The following is a 13,167-nucleotide window of genomic DNA, read 5'->3' on the forward strand; positions in this document are numbered from 1 at the left end:
CTCTTTGCTGTTGCGTGCATTGTTGTTGATGCGTTCCTGGAAGGTGTTCCTCTTGGTGGTCCTGATGAGTTGATCGTGGGTGCTTATGGCTTTTTTGAAGGCTTCTGGGTTGGTGGAGGTCCTGTTGGTGCGCCATTTTCTTTCTGGTTTACCTTCATCCACTAAATCAGCCACATCAAAGGGGGTGAAGAGATGATTGTGGGTCATACAGAATACTCCCTTTTCTAATGTTGACTTTATGTTCTTCTCTAATGGCTTAGAGTGAGAGGCCTCTTGCCTGAAAACTTTAATAGGATACTGGGTTTTATTTAATTTATTTTATATATATATATATATATATATATATATATATATATATATATATATATATATATATATATATATATATATATATATATATATATATATATATATATATATATATATAACCTGTCTAGAGTATATACAAATGTTTATGCTGGGATATGATCTGTAAACTTTGCTCTCAGTATTTCATGTAAGATTTAAAAAATAGGTTTGATTAAAATGGGGCACATAGAGATGACTAAGGGGAAGGTGTACCTTACTCAATGTACCTTCCTCCAGCAGGATAGGGTGGGAGAAATTGAAAAGGGTGCTACATTGCTTCTCTAACCCTTCTCGTCCTTCCAAGTCTTGCCCGTGAAGATGGCTGGTTGTTAACACTGCTCTGGTCTCTGGACTACCTAATCCCCCACTCTCCATACCTTCACCTGCCCTAGGCTGCGCTTATTACCAAGACCTTGCTGGCAGGCCCCAGGGGTTACCAGCTATCCAGCCATACCTGCCCCAGACTGCCCAGGGGAAAAAGGCAAGGAGAGGCCTATGTGGTGTGCCGCGGCCTGGGTGATGCCCAAGTCACGCAGGGAGTGAGGCGGCCACTATGAGGACCCAACAGAAAAGTGAGGGAGCGGCTGAAACTATTGCACGTTGCTTCTCGCATTACCGAACGCTGCCCAGCTTGAAGACATTGAAGTCCAGGCCACCTCTGCAACTGCTAAAGGAGGTAGGTCGTGAAAAGCACAGTGGGAGGGAGATAAGCACTGCCAGAAGCCTACGCACAGGCCTACACGTCAGATGTTGCGCCTCAGCTTTGACCCGGGCCTCCCTCGCTGGAAGGGCCTGGGTGGAGTGGTGCGTAAGAAGAGCCCAAAACTAGAGGTGAGGAGGTGCAGTTATTGGCTGCAGTGTGAGAGTGGGACACAAAAAGTGGGCTTCCAGAGGCAGGGCGAGAGCCCTCATGGAAAGCCACTGAATTACACTCCTTCATTTGAGAGCCTACTGAATGACAGCCCAGTGATCTTCATGGAGCCACACTAAACAGACACTAGTGGATATCGTGCCAGAAGGGGAATTGCAACATCCCATACAGCAGGAGAGATAGCACACTCAGGGGTACAGACAGACACTTGCTCCACGATACTAATAGCACGTAGCTCATAGAATCACCCTCAGCACAGAGTCCAGTTGGGAGGAGCGTTGGGGCAGAGACAAACCCTTGACACCTTAAGCATAAGACACGAGAAACGTTAGAGGTGGCACAAAGGCAGAAGCAAACTCAACTGAGGCCCACCCTTTCTCATTTGTCAGCAATCCTTCAGTCAATAGCAAGATGAGACCTGGACACTGGAGTACTGGTAGGGAAAGGGGTGCTGGACCCTAGCAGCTGACTCAGGGAAGAACACTAGGGGAGGAGTACTCCGGGGGTGGGGGATGATGGGTGGGAAACCCAACAGGATGCTTGGAGCGCCATAGAGTGCCCATAGGCAGGCGGCTGAGTAACCAAGTTTCTCTCCCCCATTACTTGGGCAATCTCCCACCATGACAGGGGGCAAAGGTGCACAGAACTCCCTCCAAACTAGACAAATACATGCTCACCAGGGGACCTGAAACCAGTGAGGCGCCCTCAAACTCACCACCTCTGGTCACCAAACCAACTGCAGGACGGGAACCCCCAACGCTCCTAGACATCATGGTGACGATCAAGGGAGTGCTCACCGCCCTGGCAGCACGCTTCAACAGACACCACAGAGGTCTTTCTGTTGAGAGCAGACCTCAGGAAAATGAGCAACAGGGGGAAGGAAGTGAAGGATTCTGCAATTGCCTTACAAAAGGCCATTACAGACCTGAAAACCCAGGTTAAAGAGCTCGGTGCCACATGCAAGCACTTAAAGGCCCAACTGTAGGTCAAGGAAGGCCAATCAGGTGGAATAATGTATGCATTGTAGGTGTTCCGGAACAAGCAATGAGACCTGCAGTGGACTTATTTGTTGAGGAACTCGTACTCAACAATCTTCAACCCGGCGGTCTCTCAAAATTAGTTTCAGTAGAATGTACCCACTGCGTTCTCAGTGGCAGTCTGGGGCTCCCCTACGTCCTATCATTGCCTGTACCATCAATTTTAGGGAACGAGAGACAGTGCTTCAGTCGGCTTGCAGCACACCACCAGTAACTTACAACCGTGCAAATATTACCTTCCTCTCAGATTTTATACTGAAGGTAAAAAAGCAGCACCGCAACTTTGTGGTGAAGAAAGGCCTGAGTGACAAGGAAATTAAGTATTTCATGCTCTTACCAGCAAAGATGCGAGTGAAGGCAGAAGGGAAGACATTGTTCTTCACGACCCCAGAAGAGACCCGGGAATGGCTGGACGGCTAGAAGAAAGTGGGAGACACAAGCTCCAAGGGGAAACAAGGAAAACGGGGCCAAAAACCTGCTTCATCAACCGGACACAGAAGAAGGGAGAGCGATCAAGAAAGAGCAGAATCTCCATGATGGCCGGCCAATAGGCATAACACCAATCTGCAAACAGCTCAGCACTTCCCTTGGCCGTTATGGAGACAATTAGTGAATGGCAATGGCCAATGCTCTGGATGGCAATAGTTTGTGCCCATCTGGAAAGGGTGAGAACCATAAAGACTAGGGGACCGGCTCCCGGAAGAGGCTCCGTTAGACGTAGTGCTGTGATGAAATAGAAGTTCCAGAAACAGTCCCTGATCAGTTGGACAATGTAGAAATAATGTTCTACTACATGGGGGGGAGCAGGTAGTCCAAAGAGAGGGAAAGCCACAGACTCAATGTTGAATATGTTGGAAATGGAGGGGGGGAGGGGGCGCAGGGGGGAACAGGTGCTCAGCAAAGTTGGGCGTGGGCAGTTTTAGGTCTACAGTGCAGGGTAGCAGGGAGGGGGGGACTTGCATGTTTCAATGATTGATTTGTTCTAGAGTTATGAGGCTGGGGGAAGAAAACACTTTAGTGTGTTTAAGATGATTCACTCAGTTTATAGCATGGCAGCAACACATTAACATCACTCTAGCCACGATTAGCCAACCAGATGCACATGTTCCAGTCAAAACTAGTCCGCCACTCATAAGAGACCAGCAGGACAGGGAGATCATCAGATCATCCCACACGAGACACAAACAACTACTTTAAACATGGCAGAGAGACGATCCCTGTCTTGGAACCTGAACGGCTTAGGGGACAAAACTAAGAGAGGAGTAGTTCTCCAATACATAAAACAACACTGCCCTGATAGTATTCTTTTACAGGAAACACACCTCAAAGGTAATGCCTGCAGGGCCCTCGACCTCTTGGGGTATAAAATGGTGGTACATGCCGGTTTTGCCTCCAACTCCAGAGGGACAGGGATTCTCCTTCGTACACAGTTACCACTCACCATCAATCACACTTGGTTGGATAGACTTGGCAGATATGCAGCCCTCACAGGGAATTGTGAAGGTGATACGATCAACAATGTGCCCGTCTACGTTACTCCGGTCATGCAAAGCACTACTCTTCCTGAACTGGGAGCTCTCCTGCTGGAGATGGCAAAAGGGGAGGAGCTTATGTGGGGGATTTAAATATGGCTCTCTGTGACACAACCAATCATAAGCTACTGAAACCTTCTCCGTCTCCTAGATCACAGTTAGCAGATTATCTCATGACTATGGGATTAGCTGATGCATGGTGAGCAATTAACCCATCAGCACAGCACGACACCTTTCACTCTGGCACTCACAGCAGCCTTTCCTGAACAGACTACATTCTCACACTTGCCCACAGAATCTCAGCCTTCCGCGTCATCCGACATTTGGCTAGATGCATTTCTAGCCATTTTCCGGTGTAGGGAATGCACAGTACAGGCAAGACCTTAGAACACATGCCATCACAATACAACCCTGGTATCTCAAAAATCCTTTCATCAGAGAAGGCCTGGCCATGGCCACGGACGGAAAATTACTGAAGGGAAAACAAAGGCTGATGGAGTCAGCACAGACATTATAGGAAGCCTATAAAATAGTTGTCAAGGACCAGGTTCTCTCCTTAATAGTGGGATATAGCATGACAAGAGGGCCACAGTAGAGACGCTAGAGCAGGAGATATTAGATCTAGAACAGACCCTGGCCCAGGATGGGATTGGGAAAGTTAAACACCCTAGGCCTCAAAAAGCAGGAGTACAGGAACATAGTATCAGATTCAGCCAGACACTGTGCAATGCAGCACCACATATATGAAATGTGGGATACGGCAGGCAATCTGATAGCTTGGATTGATAAGTGAGAAAGAGCGCACTGATGGGTAACTTCCACTCGCTTCAAAGATGGCACAATGTTGAAGGACACATTGACCACTGCAGACACCTTTGCAGCCTATTATTCATGCCTTTACTCCCCTACAAGCATGTACAAAACGGAAGAATCTCTTGAGTTACTTAACGATATAACACTGCCAACTCTCTCTAGTGAGGACTCCACACTCATGGAGAGTGAGCCCACTGTAGAAGAGGTAAGCTCAGGCCATTAGGGGCGCAATCGGGTAAAGCGATGGGCCTTAGTGGCCTACCAATAAAGCTCTATAAACTCACAGTAACCACCAATGCAAAGCATCTCCTCCAGATGTACAAGGAGAGTAGGCAAAGGGGTCTACTACCCAGGGACCACCGCTTGGCCTCCGTTGAAGTCTTACGCAAGGAGGGGAAACCAACAGATAATTGTGTCTCATACTGACCCATCTCCCTCCTAAATGCCAAAGTCAAAATACTTGCCAAGCTCCTGGCCTCCCGACTCATATAAATAATTACCAAATTAGTTCACCCCGATGAATCTGGCTTTATGCAGGTTCGTAACACAGCTCTTAATTTATGACAGCTTCATGGTGTGTTAAGCCGGTCTGACAGGCTAAAAAAAGATGCAGTCATAGTATCCATCGACACATGCCTGGCCTTCAACACTGTTGAGTGGGCATACCTATTTGCAGCCTTGGAGCGCATGGGCTCTGGACCTAAGTTTGAGCCTTGGCTCTGACTTTAGGACACAGACCCCTAGAACAAGTACTAGTTAACAGGAGGGCATCTAGCCAATTTCCCCTCCGGCGTGGAACCAGGCCATGGTGCCCATTTTCACCTCTCCTTTTTGGGCTCATACTGGAACCCCTGGCCACATGGATCCCCCCCCCCCAATCCGGGGCCTTCGCTGGAAGGATCAGTGGGAGGACAGAATATCCCTACATGTCAATGACATCCTTTTACATTTTGCAGACCGGCAGACCTCTATATGCCAAATACTACAATCTTTACAAACGTCGTCAGCCATTCTGGCTACACAATAAACTGGGCTAATTCCACTATATTTACATTACATGGAAAGATACCCTCCTTACCTGTGAATTGCGAGGCCTGGATAGCATGTGAAGGGTTCATTTAGCTAGGCATATTCATCACCACTGACCTGGCTGTCTTTAGCATCAGGAACTTAGAGGCCCCACTATCTAGACTTAGAAAGATGTCCAACACAGGAGAGTGCTGCCCCTCTCCCTACTTGAAAGGGTGGCGCTATTCAAAATGATGTCCCTTCCTAGTTTCTTTTACATCCTACATAATATGCCATTCCCTGTTCCAGCCACCTATTTTAGGACTACGGAGGGAGAAATAAGGACACTACTTTGGAATGGGGGACCAGCTCGCATAGCCTTAAACTAATTACCTTGAAGCTGGTACGTTGAGGGAATCGCGTTGCCAGACATTCAGAAATACTACTGGGCAGTACAGCTCACAGTCCTAAATCGATGGTTGTACCACACCAACGATGACCCTACATACCTAATTGATCATATTACTCTACAACCTTTTGAGCACTTTATACTGACCCTAAGCACCTGAGCCTACAGGGACCCACATTACTCACAGTCCAGGTATGGCACACAACGCTCCAAAAAACTAGGATGGGGGGAATAAAATCGCCCAGGCAACACCACTATGGATCACAGGCTTTGACAAATGGGACCCTATAGGCCTACGCAAGGTAGGGGGCCTCTGGGTCTAGGGGGGAGGGTGATCCTTTCCAGACCTACAAAGAGATTACGATCTAGCACCCACAGAGACCTTCTGTTATATCCAGGTCCGTCGTGCACTCCAAGCAGCGATCCCCCGGGGGATGGACCTCCCTGATTCCTCACCACTCGAGGATAGACTGCTTAATGAACACATGCTCCGTTATGCAATATCCCTTACATACAGAAAATTGATTAATAACTCACTGAAACACTTTTACACCTACATGAACACTGGGATAAATATTTGGGTGGCCTTGCAGATGACAAATGGTTGGAAGCCTTGGCCTCCCTTCGGGAGGTGGCAGTTAGGGCACGGTTCTGTTTAGTATGGCTCAAAATTCTTCACAGGTCCTACCTCTCTCTTGCAACACATTGGTCAAAATCGGTAGACAGAAGGGCTCTGCCTGTCGTAGGCAGTGTGGCAGGTGGGAATTTTTTTTCATATACTCTGTGATTGCCCCTTGATTCACTCCTTCTGGGAAAGGGTGGTGATGGACATGAACGAAGTACTAGGTTGGGACCTCATCCTCTGTTAAGTGGTGTCTCTGAACGTGAGGAATGCAACCGACTTAAATAGGATGGATCACACTTTGGGCATGGTGATTGCCAAACCCAACATAGCACGATCGTGAGGGGGCCACATCCATACCACTCCTAACCAACTGGAAAAAATATATGCATAGGTGCATGGTGGCTGAAAAGACAGTCTACGAAATCACAGGCTGCTCTGCGAAGTGAGGGAAAGTTTGGGGCAAATGGATTGCTTATATAGTGAGCCCAGGCACTATACCTGCTACAACTGTTGGGGCGACACCCCATAATGTGACACCTTGATCGTGGGAGGAGAGGGATGGGTGCGAGCTTCCCTTGACAGTGACTGTACAAGTTACTCTATTCCCAAATGTGTATTTACTTGTGGAATACCGATTGCTTACCTGCTTTGAGATTAATAAACAGATGTTTAAAAAAAAAAAAAAAAAAAACACACACAAGAAGCAGACTACTCAAAACACACCGCAGCATTTTATGCTTGTGCACTAAGACTTACCCCTCTTCACTTCATTTGGAGTATGTCTTCAGACCGAAACTACTTTAAAAAACATCTCATACAACCACAAAAATAACAAAATGCAGAGTACCTTAGAAGTCGGAGTGGAGTCAGTAAATAAAACCGCACCAAAGACATGATCTTGTGGCCAAGCAGAGGTTGAGGAAACTTTGCTGACAAGGTTGCCCAAAAGCGCATCAGGTCCGCAACCTTTCACAGATTTTTGACATTTACGAAGCTAACCAGAGTCTGTTAGGGTGTTCTAAGGGACCCCTTACTGCATAAACAATCTAAATGTATTAGTTGTATACATCCTACCAGGCACCTGAGCACTGTGTGGGTATGGAAGGACAGTTTTAAAGAATAGCGGGATGGGCCAAAACCCTTGCATGCAGTCAGAACAATGCATCTGTTGACGAAATGAAAGCCAAAACTGCAAAACTGGTCTTCATTATTTGGTCGGAAGAATAAAGTGAGGGGGGAGCTTCCTTTGTAGTACAATGAAGAAAGGACGGGCAGGCAATGTAGTCTGAAAACCTCTAGATTCACTTTTAAATGGTTTACATTTTCAAAACAAGGACTTGGGAGGTTTCCATGTGTGTCATAGCGTTCAAGCAATGTTACGCTAAAGAGGAACCTTGGCATAATAGCACAATTAAAATATCTCACTTCATTTTGATGTGAAGTATGGAACTGTGTTATCACGATTAATTATTTTCTGCATATAGAATAAAATAAAGTTACTGTAGTTATTCAAAGATAGCTTGTGACAATGTTGTGCACATAATTTACGTATTTTAGGATCACTGTGTCATATCACTCTGAAGGACTGCAGCACATGGACAATCTCACCTCTATCTTACAATGAAAAACAGAAGACACACCTACACCACATCCCATGTTCATCTTTATATTAAGGAATATCAGGCATCCCAAGTGACAGACCACAAACGATAAGCTAGGCAAGAACAGCAACAGTGTAAGGTACTCACACGATTGAGGACATCTCTCTGGCAGCCCAAGTATAGGTGCGGCAATATCCGGGTTGGACCGATGTTGGAAACAGGTAAGCAAGGCTGAGAAATGCAGCTTGGGACAACTGCAGCTTTCCCTTCGCAGAGACCAGGAAAACAGCTAGCAAATTCTGCAAATCCGCCTGTTAGGGTAGAAGAAAAATTTGTAATTTACTGAATCGCATAGGAATGGAGGTATTGTGACCGGACTATGTACAATATTGTACAATGGTAAATAAGAAGACGATCAGAAATCCTTCGGTCAACACAGAAGGCAATCCTCTGAAAATAGCCAGATACCACATTAGATCCCAGTCATTTAAAAAAACTGCAGGCTCGGCTCACAAACCAGCACCGTTCATAAGGTGCTGGTGATGGGCAGAAGAAAAACAATAATTTATTCACTGTGTATAAATGTTCCACTCACACGTAAGTGGTACAACTTAAAAACTCAGCTCCTAGGAATCTCCATCCTTCCTCTAAGGACAATCCAGTGTGCTCCTCAACTCTTCTACAATGACTAGTTAAGTCAGCAACCCCGCATGCAAAGTCTTGTAGATATTACATAAAAGGTCGGGCCCAAATGTACAGCTCCTCGACAAAGGCCGACCTCACGAGGAGACAGGCTCCTGAGAATTTTATATTTTTTAAAACGCTTGAATGCTGGGGGGTCTTTTAAGATGGCTGAGCAAGAGTGCCCTACTACTGTGTTTGTGTACACCTCTTGCTCGACGGTCAGCAAGATGGTAACAGCTTAATCACGAGAATGGGCCAAGTATATGTACAGTTTTAGGACAGTGCATTTCTGGCATGTGATTACTTCAAGCTAAAGTATACATACTACTCTTTAAATTCAACTAAGCACTCATACCACTTGGCCAGAGTGATAACGATTAAGAGTTGTAAAGAAAATCGAGCAGTTGTGTTCTCCAAGCCATTAGAAGCCAAGAGAAATCAAGGACACTAGAGTAAACATTTGTTGTTGGTAAACGCTCCGATAACAGGAGATTTGGAAGCACTGCTGAATTAAATATACTAACCAAAAGCTTGATACAAAAGTTGGCCAAATAACCAGATAAACAGTCCTAATTCAAGGCCTAGAGACATGAGTGAACAAAGACATGATTCCCAGTCACCAATCCGACCTGCCTGCTGCTGCCCACCTCCCACTCAGGAAAGGGTCGTGCAAAGGCAGCAGCAGCTGCAATGGCCTGGTGTCCGATTCCGCTGGGCTGTTGAATGCCAAGTCTGCTCTCGGGTCCCACGCCTTCAAAAAGGGAGCATGGCGTCTCTGCGCTGCTAGTAGTTACGAGGCAAAGGGTCCACGTGGGGCCCACTCAAATGCCCAGTTCACGCCATAATTTTCACTGAATTTACTTATTTACCTGCTTGGTTTCAAACTGATTTTGGCAAACCATTTCCAGTTTTCTCTACCGTGCCAACAGAAAACACTTATTGACTCTTCTGATGTCACAAGCAGAAAGATCATACCAAGATTAAATTTCATAAGTTGCCAAAAATGGAATACCTGATATGCTTAGCTTGAATTTCCATTGGCATCACATGACATGGGTTATTTTGGATGTCAGTCATATCAACAAACAGAATTCCAGGGTTGTTACCATTTAGAGTGGCATCTAGACTGACTGAGCTAAGTTAGCTCTGGCTGCATTTCTATGTGCATACTTTGATAAAGTTATTTTCTGAATCAGCTCTCAAAGGTCTCCTCTCCCAACGCACTCTCAGGTGATGAAAGACGCAGCAGTCAGGTAAGGATAAAACCACCAAGTGATAAAAGACAAGAGCACAGATACTCTAATCCAAAACAGGACATATCTGCGCTAAAGTAGACCAAGTAACATCATGGCACAAGCAGACATGAGAAACATGCCACATCTTCCTCCTTAGAAACAATAAAAACAAGCACTGGCAATGCCAGTAGGCGTATCTTTGTGTCATTGATGAGGTTAGGCACATAATAATTCAACATACATGCACTGTCACTCACCTCTGCACTCATGCATCTGTTTATCCATCCACAGACTCATTCTTATATTCACCCTCTGACACAAACACAATAAAACATATTCAAACGTATGCAAGATCAAGTAGAAGAATGCATGTAGGAAAGAAAAAAGCTGCAATTTAAACATAACCGTCAATGTCTGACTTGCAGTGGTGCATCACGTATCATTGTTCTAAAGTTCCAGCATGGCCGCAACATTTAGAACCAACGTGTTGGCCATCTTCAAATGGTGAAGTAGCATTTGATGATTGCCTGCTTTACATGAAGTGCCCAGGTGAGCTAAGGTGCACTGAACATGACACGAACAGCAAGCAACAGGTCGACTAACGTTGCCTGAAGAGCTCTAGTATCCTCTTCGGGAAAACAAAAACAATAAAAAGAGAAGCAAAGAAATGAAATAGGAACTATAAACAAGGAAAATTAAGACCTACAAGACTGCAGAACTAGCACCAACTTTGAAGCACACTCATTTTCAGACGGATATCCATTTTAACAATTGTTTTTCACAATAAGTAAGCCAGGTTTAGTATCTTTGTATAAGGTTTGCATAATAGACAGACATGAACTATGGCACCTACTTACCTTTTGTGGGTGCACCAATCAGGCCTAATGCTGTTTACTGGTGGACTGTCACCACAGCCAACTCAGGCCTATGGTACTGAGCGTATGTTTTCCTACAAGCAGCCTTCAGGAATACAGTCATAAAATGACAAATATATACACAATTAGAGCTGGAAAAGCAAAGTACTATCTCTCCTAAACAAGGCTAATAAGGATTGTCACCATGCAAATCTTCTGTCCAAAGTTTGCCAAAGGGGGTATCAAACACTGAAACACCTGGTTTTTACGATAATCTGTGAGATTCCATAAAACAGAATACATATCTGTAAGCTTTAATGCAGAGTAATAACATTCCACCCTTACATGTCTTTTCTTTTCACAATAGATATGCCAGGCCTATTGTCTATTGTAATGTTTCATAACAAACAATCAGGCCTATAGCCTTTATTATTGGCCTACTCAGACCTACCTTGCTGGGCATAATAGTTTACAGAAGCTCGCCATCAGGTATACTGTGATAAAATTACAAAAGTATACACAATTACCGTTGTCAAAACAATATAAATTCCACATCCTAAGAGAGACGAATAAAAATTATCGTAGAGCACATCTTCTATCCCCCACCATTTGTTCAGGTGGGCCACCCAATACCCACGACCAGTCGGGACATCTGGGATGCCATGTAACAAAGTACCTGCCTACAGGCTTCGGCACAGTGCAATAACAATGCACTCCTAAAAGCCTATTGTCTTTAACACATGCTTTTCACAACAAGTCATGCCTACTGACTTTATCGTAATATTTCACAATAAACCGATCAGCCCTATAGCCATGATCATTATCATAACCAATTAAGTCATGTTGCATTGACTATAAGCTTTGTCACAAACTTAACAAACACTGGCAAAGACATTAGGTCTTGTCTCTGGGATCTATTGGTTTTGCCAATGGTTTTTAGCGTTACTGTACAGTATTCCCAACACTGAAAAAAAGTAAACAATAGGCTCTAATGCACGTGCCTATGAAATAATAAGACAATTATTTAGAACTGCTGAGGGAGGGCCACAAACAGAGGGCCAGGACATGGTGGAGCGCCACAGAGAACTTGGGTGGGTGGAAGCAACAGGAAGACAGTGGGTGTGGGAAAGCAACTCTGAGGGGACGGAAGCAACTCTGGGGGTGGGATGGGGAGCAGAAGCAATGGGAGAAAGAGAGAAGAGCACGGTGGGGGAATCAACATAGGGGAGAAGCAACATGGAGGGGGAGAGCACATGTGCAAGAAAGGAACATAGGATATACTCAAGGGAGAAGCACACAGACAACGGACAGTAACATGGAGTGCAAGGGGAGAGAAGTAAATGAAAGGGACAGCTAATAAACACATGCAGCGTTATGGAGCGACTAACCTAAAAGAAAAAAGTAGAGCTTGAAAAGCAAGTAGTGGGAGTGTAGAAGCCTCCCAATCAAGAGATGGGAAAGAGGCTATGGTGGGAAAGAGGGACACACAAGACTGACAAGCTGGGATGTGAATTGGAAGCAGGTAAATGAGAGTGCCAGGAAAACCAACCAATGGTAAGCAATGGGCAGGCTCCAAGCCCCTGTGTGTCTTGGTATTCCCACAGTATGTTTTTCAACAGGCAGTGCATGCACTGTTTAGTATGCGTTATCTTAAAATGCACAACAGAGGCACTCTTTTCTGTGGAAGCACACACCTCTGGCCCAATCAAACCCAATACTCAGGAAAACCAACATGTGGGCGGAACCTAAGCCCCTGTCCCTCAGCAGCCATCTGGAACCTTTTTTTTTGTTGATCACATAAAGCCTGGCTACAGCTGTGCTGTTACATCAAACCAGAGGAAAGCAAGAACATTTGACACACAGAATCTGTAAAATGTATTCGCAATTTGTGCAAATGTTTAGAGTGACAATTCAGGCTGTTGTACTTCTTAACCAAACATCGACTAATCCAAGTTGCCATTAGTGACACTAGGAAGATGTTCAGTACTTGACCGCTGAGACTGACGGAACAGCCTCAGACTTCAACACAAACCTCATACTGAAATTTCAAAAACTTCTTACTCACAAAGCCTTAATCCTTATAATGCACAGACAGTTGATGAAATGCATAAAATTTGATCTACAGTATTTCCTGATGTTTTATAACCTTT

General features: G+C 45.2%; 1 protein-coding gene across 1 annotated transcript in view; it reads right to left on the reverse strand.

The window, feature by feature from the left end:
* Window positions 1-13,167, reverse strand: part of DUSP16 (dual specificity phosphatase 16) — a 231,182-nt gene that overhangs the window by 45,271 nt on the left and 172,744 nt on the right. Inside the window, exon 4 of the mRNA XM_069228021.1 lies at window positions 8,392-8,555. Within this exon, the coding sequence (XP_069084122.1) occupies window positions 8,392-8,555 (164 nt within the window). The remainder of the gene's footprint in view (window positions 1-8,391; window positions 8,556-13,167) is intronic.

The sequence above is a fragment of the Pleurodeles waltl genome, chromosome 4_1 (genome assembly GCF_031143425.1).
Source record: "Pleurodeles waltl isolate 20211129_DDA chromosome 4_1, aPleWal1.hap1.20221129, whole genome shotgun sequence".
NCBI lineage: Eukaryota > Metazoa > Chordata > Amphibia > Caudata > Salamandridae > Pleurodeles > Pleurodeles waltl.